We start from the raw sequence: 23,119 nt of genomic DNA, 5'->3' as shown, positions 1-23,119 counted from the left end.
AAATGTTGAATGGTTGTAACGTCCGATAACTGATGCTAACATTTACTGTAAAATTATCCTTAAGAAGATTTGGAGAACGCCTGTGTTATTTGGGAGGAGATGTGGTGCACAGCGCCTCCCTGTGGCTGTCGCCTCGCATTACACGCCGGTCAGGTTTCCGGTGTTATGGCGACCACCGGCAACATCGTCGCGTCAGTCCGGAGGACAGCAGACTGTGCATACAGGTAAACTACTGCCTCTCACTCTAACTCACACCAGCCTTACGGAGACGACCGTTCATGGTGAGTTTCTTGCCCTCGTAAGTTTCAAAAATGTGAGATATTTGTTATATTTCCAGTTCTTTTGTTGTCACATCGGTGACGTTAACGTTACATCTTCAATTAACGTTAAGTGGTCTTGGCTTTGTCGAGAAGTAACGCTACACGTTAGCCACCTCCTAAATATGTCAGACATTAGCCTCCAGTCAAGTATTCCCACATTTTACCGCCTGTTAGAGAAAAGAGTAAGTAATAGTTAATTACCTCCACGTATCCTCGGTCTTCACTGAGAGTCCCCGGCGGTTTCAAACGCCATCGTTACCTTAAAGCTCAACTCGTTAGTTCACTTATTGTCGCTAGCTAAAAGTTTAGGAGTAACATTACAGTTCATTAGCAGGCTGTAATCAAGTTTGCTTCTTCTCTGGGAGCACACAAGCGACAAGAACGCGAGTCTGTACCGTAATTTAACAAAATTAAACTGAGGCTCGTTTAAAAGAAAATCTTTGCCCTACAGAAACAATTAAAATAAACCTCACGATGACAATTAGCTCCTGCTAGTGCCATCATAGACACTGTAACGTGTTTTCACATGTAGCTTCACTCCTGAAGTGATTCATTAATGGTGCCGTTGTTTTAATGCAGCACGGTGGCTTCAGGGTGTTTTTCCACTGTTTTTAACCTCCTTCAAGTAGCTCCTGGAGAGCACGTGTATTTAATAACTCGTCTTACTGTTAAAATGTCATCAGTCCTTCTCAGCTCGCTCACATGTGCAGAGATATAGGAGCCATTGTTAGGCAGCACAGCATAACAGCAGTCACACTAATGTGCTTTGATCATTAATTTAGGGAGTGAAGAATGCCAGTGACTGTGGGCTGTGTGAGCACATGCACTCTGAGATTCAACTAAATTGCATGAATCATGGAAATATGACTTGCTGTGTTCACACTGGCTTGGCCACCTTGAACTGCATAGGTCACATTATTAGCGGCCAGCAGTTTACATTTGCCCATTCAGCCTCGGTTTTGATTGCTCAGACAACAGTCGGAAAAAGGGTCAGTGATACTTCCTGCAGCAGGACCTTTTCCTTATGTGGTGCTTAGATCCGCCTGTTCCCACACACTTGCTTGTGCCCACATGCTTGTACACGGTGGTGTTAGGCTTTCAACCAAGATTACAGAGTGCAAGTCTGAGTCTGTGTCTCTGTCTCTCCTCCTCCTCTGCTTTTTCCTCAGGTTGCTGTGAAGAGAGGCGGCTATCTCACATGTCCCTGTGATTCTGACTATGCTGCTCTTGGTAGCGCTGGCCATCGTTTTTTCTTTTACTGTGGTCACCGCTGAGAGGGCCGACAACACCAACCACAAACCACCAGCACCGCTGCTCAACTACAGCAGGATCTCCCTGCCGCCAGAGCACATACCCTACTACCTCTACAACAACAAGAAGGTCGCCAAGCTGTGCCGTCTGGACCCACTCTGCCCTTTTAAAGTAAGATATGCACTCTGTCAACTTTCCACTGTTCAAATTTGATTTTTGTGGAGAGTCGATGTTCGGTTGTTCCTTTGAGTTTTGCTGTACTGTGAAGGAAAAGCTCTAGCAAAGTTCTTTGTTACAGCATGAAGCAACATGGTGGCATTATGATTTGTCAGAAAAGGCAGCACATCATTTAATGGAGATTGCTCTCAGTTGCAGTTTTGAGTTGATTTGTGCACTTTGATAAATGGACTCTACTCTCCTGTAGCTTGTAAGAAGACATGAAAGACTGTGCTGTCCCTTCGTCTGTGGAGTCACACTGATGCTCCATACAGGATGGTTTAGAAAAGTTCAGAAAGACGGCTATGGCGCTTCACATAGACACAACATCAGAATTATTTTTGAACCATAGCTGTTAGCACTCATGTAACTTGTTTAAAAAGCACTTTGTTCTACCCTAACTGGAGCGGGTTTAATCTGGAGTTTAATGAACAAGTGCAATTACAATTGAAGTAAGAGGAGTAATAGAGAGAAGCATGTTTTAGATACTTGCAGTCTCATTGTGTAAAGTTATTTTTGTAACCTGTGTTCATGTTCTCCAGTCAGTTTAGTTAGCTCATTAATTGGATTAGCAAATATTCTCGAAGTAGTTTTGGTCTGACTTGGCTTTCTTAGTGCATGAAAATGATTGTGTGTCCACAGAGTCTGCATTGTGTCCATAGTAAGACAGGGAACTCCCACCCTTCACCACGCACACGTATATATTCACACTTGTTTTTACAACAGGATGCACTGCAGGATCTGTCTGCCTGTTGGGGTTACGAGAAGAACTGTGACCCAGGGAAGCGCTTTAGCTATCCAGTCTGTACCAAAGCTGACTCTGCATGGTACTGTTCCTCACATCACATTCTAACACATGATGTTCTCACTTGATCCTTCTCAGGAGTGTAATGCAGGTTACACGATGTGTCAGGTGCTCTGTAATCTAAAGTATAACAAATGATAGTAATCTTTTATTCATATGTATTGAATTTACTGAACCACAGTCTATGCTGTTTTTCCTCAGCTAAAGTGTACTCATTCATAGCATGCATCATTGATGAACCATTATGGTTTTGGCTTTGCTGATCTGCCTAAATCTTTAATCTGTCAGGGCCCGTTCTCTGGAGGCAGCCCAGGAGCTTTTCTGGAAGCAGGCTGATTTTGGCTATGTTAAGGAGCGCCTCTCTGAGCTCAAAACACTCTGCAAGGCCAGCAAGCCAGTAAGTCTGCCCATTTCCTTCGTTCCCACGGGCCTCCTGAGTCAACAGGAAGAAACAACAGGTAGAAACAGACACAGTGTTAAACAAAAGAGTCCACAGACAATAGGCCTCGACTTAATTTGCAGTTCCAAAGTAGTAGTATAGGGAGAGTATCGTATAGAGACCACTCTGACAATCCCCAAAGGTCCAGAGGCTATTCATATCACCTAAATACTAAATATTTCTGTCCTTCCAGGGAGACTCATCATTAAAATGTAGTAGCCACACTCGCTTCTGTAAGGCAACCAACCTTTACCTGGACTTGCGGAAGCCGCGCAGAAGTCACGAAAGGTCAGTTTACTTGAAAGTGACATGGACATGAAAAAAGCATTACACTGACACAGATGACGGTCTTGAAACTCATCCATGTGTATGCTGTAGATACAATGAGGACTTCATTCAGAAGGGTGAGATTGGCGGTTTTTGCAGACTGAACAAGCGAGCACTTGCTGCAGCGGGAGAGCACAAGAGCCCCTTGCAATCTTGGTGAGGCCTTACACACACATTCACACACTTACTGAGCTTTAGCCAATGACTTTGGCATGAGCTCTTGTGAACTGGTAAAAACAGGAGTTTATGGCGACTTAAAGAGGCCAAAAGCATGTTCCCTGACCGGGAATCGAACCCGGGCCGCGGCGGTGAGAGCGCCGAATCCTAACCACTAGACCACCAGGGAGTTACTGAAGTGCTTTTGAGCACAGTTTTTGGAATCTTTGACATGCATCAGTAGGTTACATGTGCATTGTTTATGCATCCTGATGAGGTTCATTTGTACATCGTTTACATTGAGGCACTAATGACTCTGAATGATCTGAATGTCCACCCCCGTGTGTCCCCTGATATGAGATTAGAATTGAGAGTGCTAAGTGCATAACATGTCTGCAAATACATATATAAAATGATATGACTTTAGAGGGCAGGCCCTCCATCTAGTTTTGATATTATTTCAGTTGCAATTGGGGAGATAGAGCAGATGTTTGATGGCCCCTGCACTCTGCATGTGGAAGTGTCCTTGAACAAGATATTGACCCCCAAAGTGCTACCGATAGTTGTGTGTGAACAGTTTTCACTATTGATGACCAGGTGGCGCCTTTTGTGGTAGACTCTGCCACCAGTGTGTGAAGTGTGAATGTGAGAACGCTGCTCTTTAGGACTTTGAGTTGTTAAGATGAGAGGAGCACCATGTAAATGTTGTAAATAGTTAAGTTCCCTGACCGGGAATCGAACCCGGGCCGCGGCGGTGAGAGCGCCGAATCCTAACCACTAGACCACCAGGGAGTTACTGATGTACTTTTGAGCACAGTTTTTGGAATCTATGACATGCATCCGTAGGTTACACATGCATGGTTTGTGCATCCTGATGAGCGTCATTTGTACATCACTTACACTGAGGCACTAATGACTCTGAATGATCTGAATGTCCACCCCCGTGAGTCCCCTGATATGTGATTAGAATTGAGAGTGCTAATTGAGACTCCATGAGGATGGCATGAGGGCCTGACGTCCTCTAGTTGGACCTGTGCTCACAGCCTAGCAGCTTGATTGGCATTCACCAGAGAACCAGAATTGGCAGGTTTGCCACTGGCGCCCCATTCTCTTCACAGGTGAAAGCATGTTCACACTGAGCACATGTGACAGGCGTCAAAGAATCTGGAGATGCTGTGGTGAACGTTATACTGCCTGTAACATCATCCAGCATGACCGGTTTGGCGGTGGATCATTGATGGTCTGGGGAAGTCTATCCTTGGAGGGTCGTACAGACCTCCATGTCATAGCCAATGGTACCCTGACTGCTGTTAGGTACCGGGATGAAATCCTCAGAGCGACTGTCAGACCTTATGCTGGTGCAGTGAGCCCTGGGTTCCTTTGGGTGCAGGACAATGCCCGGCCTCATGTGGCCAGAGTGTGCAGGCAGTTCCTGGATGACAAAGGCATTGGTGCCATTGACTAGCCTTCATGTTTCCCTGTGTGTGAATGCGAGAATGCTGAAAGGGCTTTGAGTGATTGCTAAGACTAAAGAAGCATCACGTAGATAGACCACCAGGGAGTCACCAATGTGCTTTTGAGAACAGTTTTTGGAATCTATGACATGAGTCAGAAGGTAACATGAACGGTTTATGCATCCTAATGAGGTTCATTTGTACATTGGTTACACACTACTGACTCTGAATAATCTGAATGTCCACCCTGCATTCAAATAGATATATAAGGAGGAGGAGCACCATGTAAATGCAGTAAATAGTTAAGTTCCCTGACCGGGAATCGAACCCGGGCCGCGGCGGTGAGAGCGCCGAATCCTAACCACTAGACCACCAGGGAGTTAGTGATGTGTTCTAACTGACCTCGGACCTCCACTGGAGAGCTGTCTTTGATCATATGGCATCTGTGACAGCTGGCTGTCCCAGGCTTTTTGTCCGTGATAACACAGATCGTCGCTAGATGGTGCTTTTCTCCCACACAAGTACTCATTTTTGCTGACCATGTGCCAGGGGGTATGAATGTCCTGCATGGCTTCAGGCTGGCTAATGTCTTGCCTGGAGAACTAACAGAATTGCCATGTTTACTTTGAGTCAGACCAGCTATGTCTCCATTAGTGTAGGTGATGTCTGAAAGATTTTGCAAAGCTGTGCAGACAACTGCTACTTGTTGGTTGAATGAAATAAAGAGATTGGCACCCATTGTCATGTCAAAAGATCAAACAGACATCTGGAGCAGTGACCTTGATTTCAAGTGTTAGACAGAACTAATGAAGTCACTTGCCACCTTACTGCTATAAATAAAATGTAAATCCTAGACCCTAACATACATGTAGCATATATCTTTGATCTTTCAAATCATTCACTTAAGTTGTCCACTTACATAGTATCTCAAGTAATCATGTTAGTAAAGGTAGTGGAAAACATGCTGCTGCTTCTCAAAGCAGTCCTGAGAGAGGTGGCAGGGCCTGCCAGGAATGTGGGGGTGGAGTTTGTGCTCCATACTTGCCTTTTGTTGAAGGCATTCCATGAAGCAGTGGGCCAGTGGCGCAATGGATAACGCGTCTGACTACGGATCAGAAGATTCTAGGTTCGACTCCTGGCTGGCTCGGTTCTCTTTTCCCCATTGGTGGAGAGTTGTGCTGCAATCGGCTATGACAGCGTGATCAAATTTGACTGCACACGTAAAATGTTGCTCATGTGTACCACATTTTTCTGGAATAATCAGTGAAAGGAAAATATATTAGAATTCCACCAAAGAAAAACATCACAAATACTGCTGGTCAGCAAGCTATTGCAGGTATATTTTCTGTTTATAAATCTTCCTCTGATGCCTCCCTCCCTGCCTCAGCCTCCGCTCAGCCTACCCCTGCCTCTATGTCTACTGCTGCAGATGAGCTGCCACATTCAGTGGCCTTTTCCAAAAAGAGTGAACCTCTCAAGAAGTGGCTCACACATTCAAATGGCTGCGCTTCTCAGATGACAATTTCACGTACTGTGACATTTGTACTGAATGCAACAAAACCAGCACATCTATGCACAAATCAAACATGTACCAGTGATCAGCACTCTGCCCTCACTCACCATGTTTTAAGCAAAGAACATCAGTCCTCCCTCAGTATTCCTGCTCTGCAAAGAGACAGCAAAGTCAGGTGCAGGAGAGCAGCCAGCTTTTGTTTTTGGGTTGTGCTGTTTGTTTTTTCCATGGTGTGCCACCTGTTCCATGTTAATGCAGATTTTTACAGTTCTTGTTATGAAATCATATTAATGTGCTGTGCTGTTTTTGTAGGTACGCTGAGCTGCAGTCATACACAGAGTTGGCCTCTCATCCCATAGAGAATGAACATTGTGACGTCATCATTGAAAAACCCACTGTTTTCATGAAACTGGATGCTGGCAAGTGACAAATATTTACATGACAAAACGTTCATTCTTGTTACACGGTTAGCACACATGCTTGATTCCACGCTTGCACATTCAGCTCGTTTGAGGCTAGACACTGAATGAAGATGTTTATACAGTCAATTCATGTTCTCAGTATTCAATAGCAAGTATTGTGGCATGATGACAAAAATAAGAACTGTGTGTTTTCCAATAGGGGTGAACATGTACCACCACTTCTGTGACTTTGTCAACCTCTACATCTCCCAGCACATTAACAACTCCTTCAGTTCAGATATCAACATCATCATGTGGGACACGGTGGGTATCTGATGCCTCCCACCACAGGTCCAATGAAGAGGATGGTGTAGATTTTTCTGAATATGTTGTTTTTATTTAAGGATTACTTTCACATACTGTGCAGTTAGGGAAACATAGCTGCTATCACCACTGGAAATTACAACAGTTCATGAGCGGCTAACTTGTTATAGGAGTTTCCTCCCTCATAGAAAGAATCACTAATCACTAATGTGACATTGCTATCCAGACTAACATTGAAACACACAGGTAGACAAATATTTAAAGACAAATGAAAAAAGTGCCTGAGAACTGAGATTGAATCTGGCTTGTGCAACCGAGTGAGAAAGCCAAGCAGTAGGTCGTCTGCAATGTGCTACAGCCAGAGTTTTTGTTTAACAAGTCAGTGGCACATGTGCCTGATGAAGACATCAAGGGGAAACACCAGTTGAAAAACAGAACGCTTTACAGAAAGCCTTATCCGGCCCATTGTTCCCTCCACTGTGCACAGAGGGAAAGAGGAAAAGGGAGAGAGAGAAAGAGAAATGGGAGGGAGAGAAAACTGTCAGGGAGAAGGAAAGCAGTGACCTTTCAGCACAAACTGCACACTGCAATCCAAACTGCGGCAGGCTGACAGATAACAGTGTAAGAGCAGACTTAGTATAAAACCAGAACTTCAGAAAAATACAACCAGCAGAGTTTGAGAACAGATAAATGACTCAGGCTCTGCTAAAGGCTGGAGTTGATTGGAATTTTGCAGCTTTGTTTTTCATTTCAGATGTAAGAGTAATTGAGTTAACATTTGTTCCCTTCTTTTTATGTCTGAGCTAGAGTTTTTATGGTTATGGAGATCTGTTCAGTGAAACATGGAAGGCCTTCTCAGAGTATGGCATCATCCACCTGAAGACCCATGACTCGAAAAGAGTAGGTACAGTATAATGTCCCCTCATTGTAGGCTCCTTCGTTGTAAAGGTTGTGAATTCATCAATTACTCAAACATGGTAGATCTTGAGTGACCTCTGAGAATTAAAAACACCACAGCAGTGAGCAGGTTCTAAGATTAGATAAGATAATACTTTATTAATCCCAATAATAAACAATAGAATAAGCAAAACAAGGCAATGGTTGATTTGTATGTATATTATATGCAGCCTCATTCTTCATGTATGAATTCATGCGTGTACATATACACAAACTGATTTCTGTGCCCTGCTGTTTGCTTGCTTCATTGATGTATTCACACTTGTCCATAGGTGTGTTTCAAAGATGCCTTCTTCTCCCTCCTCCCAAGAATGAGATATGGCCTCTTTTACAACACGCCTCTCGTAAGTTACCACTCATGTATATCTGCGTGTTGTTTGTGTGTGCAGCCAGTAGGCTGATGTACTTTATACACGTGTCTCATACTTTCAGTGATTCCTTGTTTGCATCTTCTATTGTATGTTTTAATCTCACGTTTTGTGATAGCTATTTTTTGGCATTTCCTACCCACGTGCACAATAATACCCAGTTTAATCATAAAGATGCAGTTCAGGTCAAATATTTATGTGATGTATTCAAAGGCTCAGCAAGTGCTTATGTTATTTAAATGATAATTCCAAGGAGATTACTATAAATATGATACCATGTAAATATGTGTTGTCCTGTGGTTCCAGCCTTGAGGTGTGAAATATTGATAGGTCAGCCTCAAGCTGATGCTTTTGATTGCCCCTGCACCACATGTCATGTTTATATTCATGTGCTCACATTTACAGCTGCAGTGCAGCAGTGTACGTGTGAGATTCTTAGATTTGAGAAATGCATAGGCTCAAATGATATTCATTCTGGGGAGATTAGGAAATATGTTTACAATTGTCAGATTCCCAGTGTGTTACATATTTTTCATCACAACCCACTGCAGTGCACTAGTGGCCAGATTCCATTTGCCTTCAATTTATTTCAAATCAGAGAGTAGGTTTTCTAAAAATGCAAATACTCTTAATCTTTTCACATGACTATATACAGCCTGTTACAAAATAATCACATTAATACAATGTTTTGAGTTGAACGGATGAAAAATGTATTGCATATGTGAGTGAAACTGACACTGTATGTGTTGTGTCGATGGCAGATCTCAGACTGCTACAGTGAAGGAATGTTCAGGGCGTTCTCTCAGCATGTCCTCCATCGACTGAACATCCCGCAAGATGGACCAAAGGTAGGAAGAGTGAATAATTAACAACATTTTATTCATATTAGAATCTTGTTTATATCCATGGGGTGGACACAGTTTCATGAACACATTTATAATCCAGTATAATTTGATAGACTATTAAGGGTAGTAACAATCTCAGTGAAGCTTACAGTGTAAACTGTCAGTGTGAACTTTTGAGCAGATCTCTGTCAGTGTTGACAGCAACAGTTGTCTTTACTGAGGCAGGTATTCTGTTGTTGGTGACATTCATTTAGTCAAGCCTGAAATCACCATATATATATATATATATACACAGTATATACTATATAAGCAGCTAATCAGCAGTCACATTCATAGATTCACATTTTGCAGAAGACACATAAAGTGAGCATTCCCTGACCGGGAATCGAACCCGGGCCGCGGCGGTGAGAGCGCCGAATCCTAACCACTAGACCACCAGGGAGTTACTGATGTGCTTTTGAGTCCAGTTTTTGGAATCTATGACGTGATTCAGGTTTATGCATCCTGAGGAGGGTCATTTGTACTTCATTTACATTGAGACACTAATGACTCTGAATGATCTGAATGTCCACCCCCGTGTGTCCCCTGATATGTGATTAGACTGAGGAATGGTAAAATGCTTTAACATGTGTGTAAATAGATATATAAAATTACATGATTTAGTGTGACTAGAGCACAGTGACTTCCATTTACCAAATAGCCCCAAAAGCATGTTCCCTGACCGGGAATCGAACCCGGGCCGCGGCGGTGAGAGCGCCGAATCCTAACCACTAGACCACCAGGGAGTTACTGATGTACTTTTGAGCACAGTTTTTGGAATGACATGCATCAGTAGGTTACATGTGTATGGTTTATTCATCCTGATGAGCGTCATTTGTACATCACTTACACTGAGACACTAATGAGTCTGAATGATCTGAATGTCCACCCCCGTGTGTCCCCTGATATGAGATTAGAATTGAGAGTGCTAAGTGCCTAAACATGTGTGCAAATAGATACATAAAATGACTTTAGAGGGGAAGGTCACTCATCTAGTTTTGATATTATTTCAGTTGCAATTGGGGAGATAGAATGGTTGTCCGCTAGTCAGAGGGTTGGTGGTTCAGTGTCCCCTGCACGTCGAAGTGTCCATGAACAAGATACTGAAATCCAAATTGCTCCCACAAGCTGTGCCATCGGTGTGTGAATAGTTGTTGCTGGTCATCACCGGTCATCACCGTTTGTGGTAGTCTCTGCCACCAGTGTGTGAACGCAGCCCTAAAGGGACTTTGAGTTGTAGAGACTGGAGAAGCACCACATAAATGTAGTAAACAGTTATGTTCCCTGACCGGGAATCGAACCCGGGCCGCGGCGGTGAGAGCGCCGAATCCTAACCACTAGACCACCAGGGAGCTGTATTAGCTCTTTGGATCAAAAATAATTCACCGACATGTTTGTATCTGTTTCACTAGTTCTCTGCTGATCATCACCTTTTACCCTGGTTTAGTTTATTCTTCATCAGTTTAGACACTGGGACATTAGTATCCATCATGAAGGGTAACAGCAGTGTAAGAAAATGAATAGAGGGTAAGAAAACCCACAATTCATTCAAACCTCTCCAAGATGCCTCCCTGACCTCTGCCTTGTTAATGCTGGTCTGAGCAGCAGTCTGAACAGGAGTAAGCCCATATGGGTAATGCATGATCTAAGTATTGAAGACCTAATGATGACTATGATAGTCAGTCTCTTTGTCTATAGCAAAATATGTCAACAGTAACATGTCAGATTTCCATGAATGTGGTTACCAGACAATGATTCATAATCAAAACTGTTGATCCCTAAACTATTCACCTAGTTGTACCATCAAGTCAGACTTTACACTGAGGAACACGTTGATCCCAGAAAAGATCAAAACATAATAAATGGCCAAATTGGGTTTCACATATGCTGTCAATACCATATTTACCAGTGGATCAATCTTAATTGGCAGAGACCGTAGCCATCCCCCTAGTTTCACTCTTAGAATACTATTTTCGGTTCATCTTGCAAAGATCCTCACTGACAATTGAAAAGAAAAGGTTGGCAGTTCTGACCTCTTAATTTCTCTGATCTTGCCTGCCTTTGTCTGAAAGTGTGTCTTACAGGCACAGCTCTGTGATACTGCATCAGTACACCCTTAATAGAAAATGACTTAATACATTCACATCACCGCACCTGCCATTTTCTCAGCCCTCAACAAAACACAAACTAACATGAGTAGAACAGAAAGGACGATTATGATTTAACTACTGTTAACTAACCAACCGCTCTCTTGGTTTACATTGTATGTCATTATGTAGATAACAGATCTACCCGGAAAGGCCTTGTAGATTAAGTGTTAACATACATACATGCTGGTCCTGACATTCTCCATCTATAGAACAGATATTATTTAGTGACTATGACAGCACTCCATGTGAGACTAGCTGGTGCTATGAATACGATGACAGCTCCCTGGTGGCAGTGATGAAATTCTTAGAATTATGATGTTTTCTAAGAATGTCCCCCTGCTGTTAAGATGAGATGCTGGTAAAGAGAGAAGTTATTCACAAAGCATCTTGGCCTTTCAGACAGCTCCTAAGGTGAAAAACTGTGAGGAGTAGGGAGGAGGACGTTTACCTTTTTAATCAAGTACATTTCAATAGAGAAGTTTACAACGGAAATTTCCTTCATAGACAGTGCTTCCTGTCAGGGGAAATTTTTCAGGCTGCATTTGTTGTGTTCATGACATTCTTGAAACACAGTACACAGAAATCATGACAACTACTCAAGCAGTTAATCAGTAGTCTCTGTCACAGAATTGGATTCATTGTTTTACTCCCAGGCCATGGCAGTGAGAATGCCAATAGCATATGTGAGTGAAAGTGACACTTTATGTGTTGATGGCAGATCTCAGCATCAACTATTATAACTTCTCACACAGTTAACCTTGCAGAAGACACATAAAGTGAGCATTCCCTGACCGGGAATCGAACCCGGGCCGCGGCGGTGAGAGCGCCGAATCCTAACCACTAGACCACCAGGGAGTTACTGATGTACATTTGAGCACAGTTTTTGCAATCTTTGACATGCATCAGTAGGTTACATGTGCATGGTTTATGCATCCTGATGAGCATCATTTGTACATCGTTTACATTGAGGCACTAATGACTCTGAGTGATCTGAATGTCCACCCCCGTGTGTCCCCTGATATGTGATTAGAATTGAGGGTGCTAAGTGCTTAAACGTGTGCAAATAGATACATAAAATGACTTTAGCATGACTGTCGAGGGCAGGTCCCTCACCTATTATTGATATTATTTTAGTTGCAGTTGGGGAAGTAGCGCGATCGTCCCTGCACTCTGCATGTTGAAGTGTCCTTGGACAAGATACTGAACTCCAAATTGCTCCCAATAGCTGTGTCATCGGTGTGTGAATAGTTGTCGCTATTGATAACCAGGTGGCTTTTGTAGTAGGCTCTTCCACCAGTGTGTGAATGTGAGAATGTTGCCCTTAAGCGTGGTTGTCTAGAGGAGCATCATGTAAATGCAGTAAATAGTTAAGTTCCCTGACCGGGAATCGAACCCGGGCCGCGGCGGTGAGAGCGCCGAATCCTAACCACTAGACCACCAGGGAGCTGCGTGCTAGTTGGGTAATGTGTAAAACAGACCCCTATATTTTAAATGGAAGCCTAATGGCAAACGGCTTATGTGCACAAAATCCTACCTGCCATTTTCTCAGCCCTCAGCAAAACACAGCCTAACATGAGCAGAACAAAAAGGAGCACTATGGTGTAACTATGAACTCATTTCTCTCTCAGTTTACATTGCATGTCCACATACAGAGATCATAGATTTACCTGGACAGGTCCTGTAGATCACTTGTGAACATCTGTAGAAGAGGGAACACTCTGCTCAGCAGAGTTCAGATTTCTAGTCAGTAACACAGCTAGTGTATGTAGCATGAAGGATGAAAAAGATTCAACTGTAAATACATTTAATCTTGTTTTTACACATGGGATGGAGGCAGTTTCATGAACACCGTTGCAGTCCTTCATAATTGATCATCGGTCAGTCACATTTGAATGATGAAATGAAAGCATGAGGTGATTAAATGAAATGGCTCAGTCAGGGTTCGGCACACTGTGGACTATCTGGCCCAGGGGAAAGGCTTTCAGACCGATTGCTTTGTATCGCCATCTGATCCACTTGGAATCTGGCGTGGGCTGGAAGACAGAAGGAGTTCAAAGTGCAGACTCCAAACCACCAGGCCAACAGGATGATACATGGCTGCTCTTGAAGCAGTAGTCCAATAATGCCATACCCAGCTCAATCGTGTTTTCTGTATGTTTTTGTCATGCCTAAAGCTGTGGCCTCTAAGACTCTAGTTTGCATGTGCAGTTTTGAGTTTGGAAACTTGTTTACTTCTTTTCAGGCTGATCGGGCTGCCCATGCAATTTTTTTTTTTTTTTTTAAGCAAAGATCAAGTTGTTATAGTAAATTTTATGCTGAATAGCAGAATAAACAGCCATGTCAGTGCACTCACCACAGCCAGACTTCACTGGTGATCTCATTTCTGTGATAAACTGAGGGAAAGAGCTCCTCAGTGGCATGAGCGGCCTTCGGGTTTTTGAAAGAGTACATGCGTGAATACTGTGTGTGCACTCACACTTAAGCACTGTCACAGCCATGCACTCACCTCCTTATGCATCTCTTACATCTATAACTCAGCAGTGCACCTCACAGGTATTTAATAATCTCAGGTTTGAAGTGCTCGACTGTATCTTTATGACCAGCAAACGCCGATGACTTCTTCCTTCCCGTGGAGCAGCTCATTGGGTATTCATGGCCTTCACTGGAAATATGCTAAGAGGCTTTTCAGCGAGACATGGGGCTGCTAGCGATAGCAGGCCGGCGACTGAATGAGAGGTCTTTTTGGTCCTGACCCTCTCCCCAGCTCCTCCTTTCATCCCTAGATTAATGGCACAGCCAGAGACTCACTCTGCTGCTCTCCTCTATTGTGTCCTATTCATCTGCCTCTACCTCCCCTCTCCTCCTATCTCCCACTCGTCATAATTTGCTTCGGTCTGGGCTTTCTCAATACTTTTTCAAACACTTTTTAAGTGGAAGACAAGAAATTAGGTCTGTGGATGCATTCATGTCCAGTGCTTATATTAAGGTGTTTTGCCCTAGTTTGGCGGGTTTATCATGTGCAGCAGATTGCACTAAGTTGCTCTTAGTGTCTTTGCTTTGATTTCAGGATTGTGAAGTTATGATCCTCATTGCTACAAAAGTCTAAATTCTCTTTCTGAACACAAGGTGGCAGTAGAAGAACATATAAAAAGAAGACTTTCATTAACTAATAAGATCACATCAGAGAGGGAAACTTTGATGCCACTTAAAAAAATACTTTAAGTGGCAATCACTGTAATGTGATTTTAACTAATGTATCCTATCATGGCCTGCGCTGTATGAAAGAGACATTAGAAGTAGAGGCTTTTTAGTTAGTTTGAATGAGAATCATGTTTTCCCAGCCGCCTATCTTTTCTGTCCTTGGCTGATTGATTATTGGGTGCATTGCTGTTTTCAGGAGGGGCGTGTTCGTGTCACCCTGCTGGCTCGCAGCACAGAATACAGAAGGATATTAAACCAAGTGGAGGTGAGTCCCGCACCACCCTCCCTCCCTCCTCCTCTCTGTCTCTTACTTTCTTACACTTGCTTTCTTTTCCCTCCATCCTGTTCTGCCCCCTGTCCTCCTTTGTCTCCCTCCTTCCCACCCTTTGTCTTCTCACTCTGTACAGCTCTCCCGCTCCCTCAGCTCCTTTTTTCCACCATTGATTTACTGCCCACAGCTGCTAAGTGCCTATTTAAAATCTTATTTGCTATAAACAGTACAAGTGAAAAAGGCTTGTGATTTATACGGTCACTGCCAATATATTTGTTTGCTCTCTCCCTGATCAGAGAACACATACCTCTGTTGTTCTTACAGCTGGTAAATGCCCTCAAGACTGTGCCTTTACTGGAGGTCAACGTGGTGGACTACAAGTACAAGTGAGTTATAGAGTGTTGGCCCCATTATTACAGGAGCTATTCAGTGCTGCTTGGTCAAGGATGTAAAGTGAAATTGTGTAACAGTGACAGTGTTCACACACTGAGGATGAATGATGTATTACTCCCTGTCTGTCTTTCAGGGATGTTCCCTTCCTTATGCAGTTGAGGATCACCCACAACTCTGACATCTTTATAGGCATGCACGGGGCGGGTCTCACACACCTCCTCTTCCTCCCTGACTGGGCTGTCATCTTTGAGCTGTGAGTGACACTTTGTGTCTGCCTCTGTGTGTGTGTGTGTGTGTATGTGACTGACAGACAGAGGAAGACAGAGAGGGAAGCAGGGAGAGCGATGTGTTTGGCAGGGTGCTGTGCCTAAAGTGCCCCTCAGACACTTAGTGTATGACTGTGAAATACTGTCTAATTAACCAGGCATACATCACACCTGGCTACCCTGGGTAGAGGAGCTGATTGTAAAGTGTGTGTGTGTCTCAATGAGCATGTGTGGAAGCATTTTGTGTGCATTTTGGTGAATGACACACAGGGAGAACCACAGTGTGTATACAATGACAGAGAGAGAGAGAGAGAAAGATAGAGCAAGAAAGAGTGAAAGTGAGGCAAACTGAGAAGAGCGAGAGATAAAGTGTCTGCATCTGTCTCTCCCAGATATAATTGTCAGGATGAGAGCTGCTATCGAGATTTGGCTCGGCTGCGGGGCATTCGATACGTGACTTGGCAGAAAATGGACAAAGTGCTCCCACAGGACAAGGTAGGGGAAACTCCCGTACCAGCCATTAGCCCGTCACCTCGGCGTGAGCTTTCTCAATTCATCTCACCTATCTCACATAGGCCCTCGCTTACACTCGCATGCACACATTTGATTATGTGCAATTATAGGCAGAGCAGAGCAAATGCTCAGACTTCATTTCTCAAGTGTCATCTCATGGAAGCGTCCACATTCCTCTGCTTGTATGTTGTGTTTCCCTGTGCTTTTTACGTATGTATCACTTCTCACAGGGTCACCATCCAACCCTCGGGGACCATCCGAAGTTTACCAACTACTCCTTTGATGTGGGAGAGTTCATGCGCCTCGTGCTGGAGGCAGCTGATTATGTCACACACCATCCCAAATGGCAGGGTGGGACCCTTCACGATGAACTCTAGAGTCTCTGTGAGCGTGGGACACAGGCGTGTGGCTGCTGAAGGACTGACATGAACCTCTTCATGTGGGCAGTCATTTTTAAAGAGTTTTTTTAAAGTTACCTCGTCCGACAGTGGATATCAGGGGTCTGGTAGAGTATTTGTCGCCTGTCACATTTGTCAGCTGCTTTGCTATGTTGGGATGGGTGAAAGCACTGTGGCGGACAACTCGGGCTTGAATAGCGTCCCACCAGCTCCATTAGTCTCAAATCACTTAAAGGACGAGGTGCGTGCAGTTGAAGCATCTGGAGAGCGATAAGATGCGTCCTATGTTTCTTCATTACCTCTGCTGCGTCTGCTCCATTCCACGCCGACAAAGTGAGCTAATGAGCAGCTGTTGCGGCGTCCCGTCACATGCAACATCTTGTCACATTTGATCAGAGTCACCTTGACGTGAGCCCCTTCAGAGCGGCTGACAATCACGCCCGAGTTTCTGAGCTCATCTGCGGCTGTCTAATATGATGTGCAGCATTCAACATGCTGGATTCACGCATGGACTTTGGCTTTTTTTTTTTTTTTTTTTGCAGGTGGATTCATGTGGTTTTACGTTATGTTCATCCCAAACACTGAAACTAAAAATAAGGCACAGAAGGTAAAACACTCATACTGCCAAGAGGGATTGTCTTTTATATCAGTATTAGCATTTGTATGTGTGCAAGTACAGCTATGAAACACACATTCAAGTATTTGTCCATGAAATTCAGCACTCCGCTTCATGCAACATAATGAAAATTATGTAAGTATCAAAAACACATGGCAGGCTTTTTAAATCTACCTTTTGGTGGCTGTATTTACACTTTATGCACACTTTTCTTTTACATGGGTTAACATTGGATATTTAAACATGTCTTGTTGGTTTGATGAAATACGGCATCAATACTGATGTCTATTTTTATTATGAATCCCTTTGCATTTTATCAAAGGAACTGTGCTGTCATGTGGTCAAAGATGAGGGTGCTGCTGTTGTCTGTTACCTTTCCTAAAGCCTTTTGAATGCTGTTAGTTTTAGACTTCATTGTAAATTTGTCTAAAATGGACTGAGCACAATTTACATGCAGTCTGATGCGATGCACAAGAGCATTTTGAACACTCAGCGGCTCATTTTCGTGTTTCTTGGCCTCTCCGTGAGCTTGATGTTTTATTTATCAGTGAAATCATTTTGAACTCGGCCGGGCCTTTTTGGTCAGGGCTTTGCTCGACTTGTTGGCGTTTCATATTCAAAAGCTATGTAATATTTTGAAATAAATAATTCTAAAAAAATGCTGAAGCATGTCTTTCTGACTGTGCTGGCCATATTAGACATCAGAGGTTTAATTCATCTTAATTTAATCAATCATCTTTTGAAGTCTGACCTTGGAGCAGAGAAAACTGAAGGCAGCTCTTGCTGATACCAGACAGCTCTTTGCTGTGGCTTTCATTATTTTAGTGCGTTCAGGTCTAAGGAGGGAAAGGGCTCTTCGCAAAAGGGCACTAGTTCAGTTTTTACTGTCACCGTAATAAATCTGGATGACCTCAAAAAACTACATCAGGTAACAGTGACGCGTCACAGCCACGCGGGGGCAGTATAACACCACACATGAGACCCGATCGCAACCGTGCGCTTCGTGATCGTCCCTGACAGACTTGTTTAAAACAGTGTAGACAGTGACAACAATTTATGCTCAAATATATCCAATGTGTCATGTTAAGATAATGTTTGTTTTACATGCATTTGCTCCGATATCACACGTTTGATGTCAGCAGTTGAGCTCCTGGCCGCTCTTTGCGGATGTTGTGTCTGAACTTTCTGAGTATTGACAGACACCGGGCCTGTCTGGGGTGGACACTATTTATGGCCCTGCTCGGGTTACTGCCAGTGACCTCGTAAAGAAATGAAGAATCTCCATGCAGGGTGGGGCATCAAAAGCAGAGGAACCAAGATGTCTGTTCTCATTAACCTTCATGGCGGCTCCAAATCGATGACCAAGTCCTGTTTTTTAGCGAAAAGCCTGCATGCTGGATGTATCCAAAATGGAGCATCTGAGCGGAAGAGAAGACGCCGGGACATGAGAAACGCACCCAGCCAGCCTTTCGATTTCGAGAATGAGTCATGGGGAAAACAGTACAAAGTCTCAGGCAGAAACTCCTCTCCTGTGTGTGTGTCTGTGTGTGCGTGGTGGTCGTGCGCACGGTATAACCTCACACTTGCCTCATTGGCCGCCAGGGCGCAGCATATGTGCACTTGTGTAATTAGCGGCGTTGCAGGCTTACTTTCTCTCACCTATCATTACTGAACAGGCTCCACATTTTACTGCCTCCGGCCGCTGGAACTTTACCACCCACAGTTTCGCAACAGCCGTGCTTGGGTGGCCTTATTTTGTCGCGCCTGAAGTGTGTTTTCCTGCAGAAATGTTAAATGACTTATCTCTGTCGCCCGGCCTTGCGGAGTGCAGAAGTGAGCTTTCAGAGGCACCAGGACAGGAGAGCTGATTGCAAGCAAAGGCTGAGGTTTAATCACCGGGGCGGAGGCTGTGAGTAAAGTCATTAGATCACGTCTGATCCGCGATTCACACTTCAGAGTTTGGAGGGTTTTCGAGCCGGAGATGCCCCACTGGCCGCTTTGTTTGACTGTCAGTGTCTTGTTTTAGTTTGTCTGACATTTGCACAGGAGCAGCCATATCAGCAGATGTATTCTGAACTCTCTGCTCCGTTGTTTGCACGACTGCGCGTCCCAGAGCAGCAGATATTGGCTTTATTTCTTTAATTATTGTCTAAAGCTAATCGCACTGCCATTTGTCTTTGCGTTTTACAAAGTGATCTTTAGCTTCATCTAATTTATCTCAAAAGGCAAACATTTCTGGCCACAGAACTCAGACGAATCAATCCCAATCTGCTCATTTTACCACACCAGGAAAACTGTGTCTTGATGCAGGAATATCGATTTAGGAGGAAGAAATATTCCTGAAGTTATGAGCAGATATTTTCTTAATGTTTTTTTTTCTCTCTCCTGGGCTGATTATTGAGGGGAAAATCCCAGAGGAGATCTTATAACCGCGCTCCTCTGATACCTGACACGCCAAGAGGGCTTCAGCTTATATACTCTTACCTTTTCCACAATACCACACCATATATAAGGATGATTCTGAGATCTTGGACTTGCCAAACCTGCCTCAGACTGAAAGGGATGCGCACGGTGAAACAAGTTAAGAAAGCTGATGGCCCTGTAACAACAGCTGGAAATGTAATGGGAAAAGGAAGTAAATTAAATTTCACACCGTTCAACCTCACACTCTGAAGTCCGTGTTTACGTCACATGATGTCTTTGCTCTGATACTATCTGCCCCCTCTGAGGAGGGACAGATGAGATAAGTGCTACGGGCTGTTGCATCCATTAGCTGCCTCACTTTAAGATAAAAGGCCTCATATCCCCACTGCGACACACAGGTTCAGTACTGTAGACACAACCACTCGCTGCAGCAGACAGGATATATTATGTTTGATCAACTTTCCGGTGTTCGCTTACACTTTACACAGTTTAACTACTTTTGTCTATTTTGTCTGCAACCTGGATTAGCGATTTGACAGCAAAGAAAACGCAAAGCAAAGCGCGGTGACAGGAGCTGCTCAACCCCGTGGATTCATGCAGCGCGTATGGCTCTGTCCATGGTGCTGAAAGTTAGGAGTTCAACTTCATTTTTTTTTTTTATCTGAATCCTGCAGGTACCTCAGTTCTGGCGAAACCACATAGATGACTAATCTGTTCTCAGCTCAAAGTCAGACAGATCGATTTGTAATAGACTGGAGCCTAAATGAATCGGTGGAGATCAACATGCAGCGCTTTCTCACTCATGCACAGGTGACAAAACGTTCACAAGGGGTTGAGGACAGCGAGATAAGGAAGCTTGAGATTGCTGCAAAGATAAATGCCTGTGCTCCATGTCATAGGCCTGAAACTCATTACGTTTCATTCTGCATGGCTCCCTTTTTTCCACAGGTAAGTTAAAAGGCGCGTATCTTTAAACTACTCCCAACTAAAACGCCTCCAGTGACACAGGGCTCACCGCACGGCCCAGCAAGGCTGGCAGCAAGAAAACAAGGAAGACATCGCAATGTATCGGATACTCCTCAACTTGGGTCGTTAGCATCGACATCGACCTCCTCCAAGTCTGAACGACTGCAAATACAGCGCAAGGCAATCAATCGCCATCAACACACTACAATATTCTAGGGATGGGATAATTGATAGGCTGTCTCCTGGTGCGTAACGGAGAGGCGGCGGTGATTAAATTCTGTTTAACATCGCGCTGTGGGAGTGGGCGAGCGCACAACCAAGTATTGATATCCAGACACCATCTGTAACATGATCGAAGTGTGGGGGCGAGGTGGACTATTATGTGATGAGGAGGGCTCATCGACTCGTGCACCTGTCAGTCAGGGACCGTGACTGTCATCAGACCCCCTCCTCACTTCAGCACACACGCACGTACAAGCTATACACATGAGGTGAGCACTGAGGTGTAAGAGATGACCTCCAGCTTGTGATCGTCATTCAGCAAAGACCTTCCAGATTTGACCAAAAATCCTCTCAGAGACCTTGTACTCATATATCTTACTCTGGGGGAGAATATATCGCTTGGAAGCTTTAGGGCAACCTTAAGATGCGCATGCAGGTGTGCACCCAAAATCGCTTGATTCTCGTTCATCATTTGTCCCTGTTGCAACTTGTGACATGTAAATGCAAATTCGCTTAAATAAACCATAAAAAGTAGAAATGTCAAGTATTTCACAATGCCGCAAAACGACACCGAATTACTCTTTGCAGCCTAAGGATGGCTCGCATGTAGCCCATGTCTCCTTGGACATACAGGCAGAGAATTGTCGCCCCCCTCGCCCCCCCGTCCACCTCAACAGTCCAGGCTACTTGTAAACTACATGACATCAGTGAGGAAGAGGGGGTGTACTTGGGAGCTGGTGAACTGGGCGGGCGCTGTTGCACGTGTTCTGAATGGGGAAGACGGGCTCGCATCGCATTTCTCATGTCCAATCGATCCCTGCTCGGGAGGAGCGACGGGAGCGCAACTATCACTCCCGCATCACTATACCATCACTCTCATCAGCATCTCTCCGGCGAGTATAACGCCTCTGTGTGACAGTCGCTCGCAGGGGGATGAACTTGTGTGGAGTGTTGGCCAAAAACATGAGCCCGATGTCTCTTTGGGGGGATTACGTACTTTTCATGAGTTTTTCCTCAGTGTGGTTTTGAGATGGGACGCGGCGAGATCATGGCAGGTTGGATCTCATCGCTCTGCTTTCTTACCCGGCTCCGGAGGGCTGGTACTCTGGCGTGGCAGTAGCCCTCCTCACCCCTGCTTCAGTGCGTGTGTGCGCGGGCTCCGGGAGCTGGACAGGAGGCTCAAAAGGATTGCCCCGTTCAGTGGAAAACAAAATCAGTGGAGTTGAAGCAGAAAGTGGCAAAGCGCTCTACTACCTCTCCTGGATCCTTTACAATTCCCTGTGATCATGCCATCGAGTTTATAGATTTGGGTAAGGTACTGTTTTTTAAAAATTCAGATTCAATTAGTATAGATTCACATTTTAATTCCCTGTGTCTTTTCGTGGCGCACGGTCAATAGGCTAATGAAACGAGGATGGGGTCAGAGGGGGACTTTGGCTGTAGAGATGTGGAACATTTTTTTTCCATGGGCAGCAGGGAGAGAAGGGGTGGTGACTGGCTGACTGACTCACTAAATGACTGGCGAGCTGAAAGCAACTTTGATGTTCTTGGCACAGAGCGCAGCGAACACATTTTTTTTTTTTTTTTTCTGAGGAACGATTTGTTAAAACAGCAAGATTTCCGTCGAAAACCTCCTCCGCTCCCTCTCGTGCGTGATGGCCATGCGTAAAAATGGAACACATGATGAGCCGATTCAAACGGCTGCCAGCTCCGCTGGCCGTGTGTAGCGCGTGCTGTCGGTGAGGGCAGGGGATGCTGAGGTGAGGTTGATGCAGTGTTTCACCAGGCTGAGGTTAAATAAGCGATCGGCCGGAGCTCGGCGCTGCTTAGTACCTATTGAGTGATCTGCGGGGCTGATCCGCTGACCGGGCTCTTTTCATGTCCCTTTCTAATCGCTTTGCATGGATCGTGATCGACTGGGAATATAGAGGAGAGCGCGCGGAGCTCAGACATATGGGAAAGAAATGAGGTGCCGCCGGGTTCTCCGGGCAGATTGCGCACGGAGGCAGGGAGGTGTGTTGCAGAACCTAATGGGCACACTCTACTGGGCGCGCACGCACACACTCAGCACTCACTCTCTCTCTTGCTCTCTTGCGCACACACAAACTGAGAGGGGAAAATTACTTGGTGCATGTTAATGGGCGCAGTAATGAGACCCAGCCCCTATCGTGTTGTAATTGTTAGTCATCCTTGTCTCCACCCCTCCCTCTTCTGCTCCCTCCTTCCCAACCCTCTCCCTTTGCTTATATCTCTCGCTGTCCCGCTGCTCAGGTCTGCAATTTGT

The 23,119-nt window shown here is 44.6% G+C and overlaps 2 protein-coding genes and 9 non-coding genes across 12 annotated transcripts in view; 3 read left to right on the top strand and 8 right to left on the bottom strand.

Annotated features, from left to right (window-relative positions):
* The first annotated feature begins 167 nt into the window (after nt 1-167).
* Nucleotides 168-17,843, top strand: eogt (EGF domain-specific O-linked N-acetylglucosamine (GlcNAc) transferase). Of its 2 annotated transcripts, none has more exons than XM_076745400.1 (16): nt 168-224; nt 1,490-1,742; nt 2,514-2,614; nt 2,881-2,989; nt 3,225-3,319; nt 3,410-3,514; nt 6,794-6,900; nt 7,103-7,206; nt 8,014-8,106; nt 8,436-8,507; nt 9,293-9,379; nt 14,963-15,031; nt 15,362-15,423; nt 15,564-15,683; nt 16,089-16,191; nt 16,440-17,843. In XM_076745400.1, exons 2-16 carry the CDS (start codon nt 1,539-1,541, stop codon nt 16,584-16,586), a joined length of 1,578 nt encoding a protein of 525 aa, XP_076601515.1. In that variant the 5' UTR covers nt 168-224; nt 1,490-1,538; the 3' UTR covers nt 16,587-17,843. The 2 variants fall into 2 exon arrangements, with proteins under 2 accessions (XP_076601515.1, XP_076601507.1); XM_076745392.1 differs by having other exon boundaries at nt 208-281.
* Nucleotides 3,633-3,704, bottom strand: trnae-cuc (transfer RNA glutamic acid (anticodon CUC)). The gene has a single exon. It is a non-coding gene; the product is annotated as a tRNA-Glu (tRNA).
* trnae-cuc (transfer RNA glutamic acid (anticodon CUC)) lies at nt 4,235-4,306 on the bottom strand. The gene has a single exon. It is a non-coding gene; the product is annotated as a tRNA-Glu (tRNA).
* Nucleotides 5,276-5,347, bottom strand: trnae-cuc (transfer RNA glutamic acid (anticodon CUC)). The gene has a single exon. It is a non-coding gene; the product is annotated as a tRNA-Glu (tRNA).
* Nucleotides 6,043-6,115, top strand: trnar-acg (transfer RNA arginine (anticodon ACG)). Its single transcript has one exon. It is a non-coding gene; the product is annotated as a tRNA-Arg (tRNA).
* On the bottom strand, nt 9,747-9,818 carry trnae-cuc (transfer RNA glutamic acid (anticodon CUC)). The gene has a single exon. It is a non-coding gene; the product is annotated as a tRNA-Glu (tRNA).
* On the bottom strand, nt 10,090-10,161 carry trnae-cuc (transfer RNA glutamic acid (anticodon CUC)). The gene has a single exon. It is a non-coding gene; the product is annotated as a tRNA-Glu (tRNA).
* trnae-cuc (transfer RNA glutamic acid (anticodon CUC)) lies at nt 10,696-10,767 on the bottom strand. The gene has a single exon. It is a non-coding gene; the product is annotated as a tRNA-Glu (tRNA).
* On the bottom strand, nt 12,349-12,420 carry trnae-cuc (transfer RNA glutamic acid (anticodon CUC)). The gene has a single exon. It is a non-coding gene; the product is annotated as a tRNA-Glu (tRNA).
* trnae-cuc (transfer RNA glutamic acid (anticodon CUC)) lies at nt 12,938-13,009 on the bottom strand. Its single transcript has one exon. It is a non-coding gene; the product is annotated as a tRNA-Glu (tRNA).
* A 3,717-nt stretch (nt 17,844-21,560) lies between the features above and the next one.
* tafa4b (TAFA chemokine like family member 4b) overlaps nt 21,561-23,119 on the top strand; it is a 37,682-nt gene continuing 36,123 nt past the window's right edge. The window contains exon 1 of the mRNA XM_076748564.1: nt 21,561-22,145. The gene's annotated coding sequence lies outside the window, so the exon portion shown is untranslated. The remainder of the gene's footprint in view (nt 22,146-23,119) is intronic.

This window comes from Chaetodon auriga, chromosome 2, assembly GCF_051107435.1.
Source record: "Chaetodon auriga isolate fChaAug3 chromosome 2, fChaAug3.hap1, whole genome shotgun sequence".
In the NCBI taxonomy this organism is placed as follows: Eukaryota; Metazoa; Chordata; class Actinopteri; order Chaetodontiformes; family Chaetodontidae; genus Chaetodon; species Chaetodon auriga.
The sequence above is the reverse complement of the archived record's forward strand: the minus strand, read 5'-3'. Positions and strand labels throughout refer to the sequence as shown.

What these genes read in the sequence shown, in the direction of transcription:
- eogt (XM_076745400.1), top strand. Translation starts at nt 1,539, where the DNA reads ATGCTGCTCTTGGTAGCGCTGGCCATCGTTTTTTCTTTTACTGTGGTC. An exon ending in CCGCGCAGAAGTCACGAAAG is followed by an intron (nt 3,320 to 3,409) that starts GTCAGTTTACTT and finishes TGTATGCTGTAG; the next exon opens with ATACAATGAGGACTTCATTC. An exon ending in AAGAGCCCCTTGCAATCTTG is followed by an intron (nt 3,515 to 6,793) that starts GTGAGGCCTTAC and finishes CTGTTTTTGTAG; the next exon opens with GTACGCTGAGCTGCAGTCAT.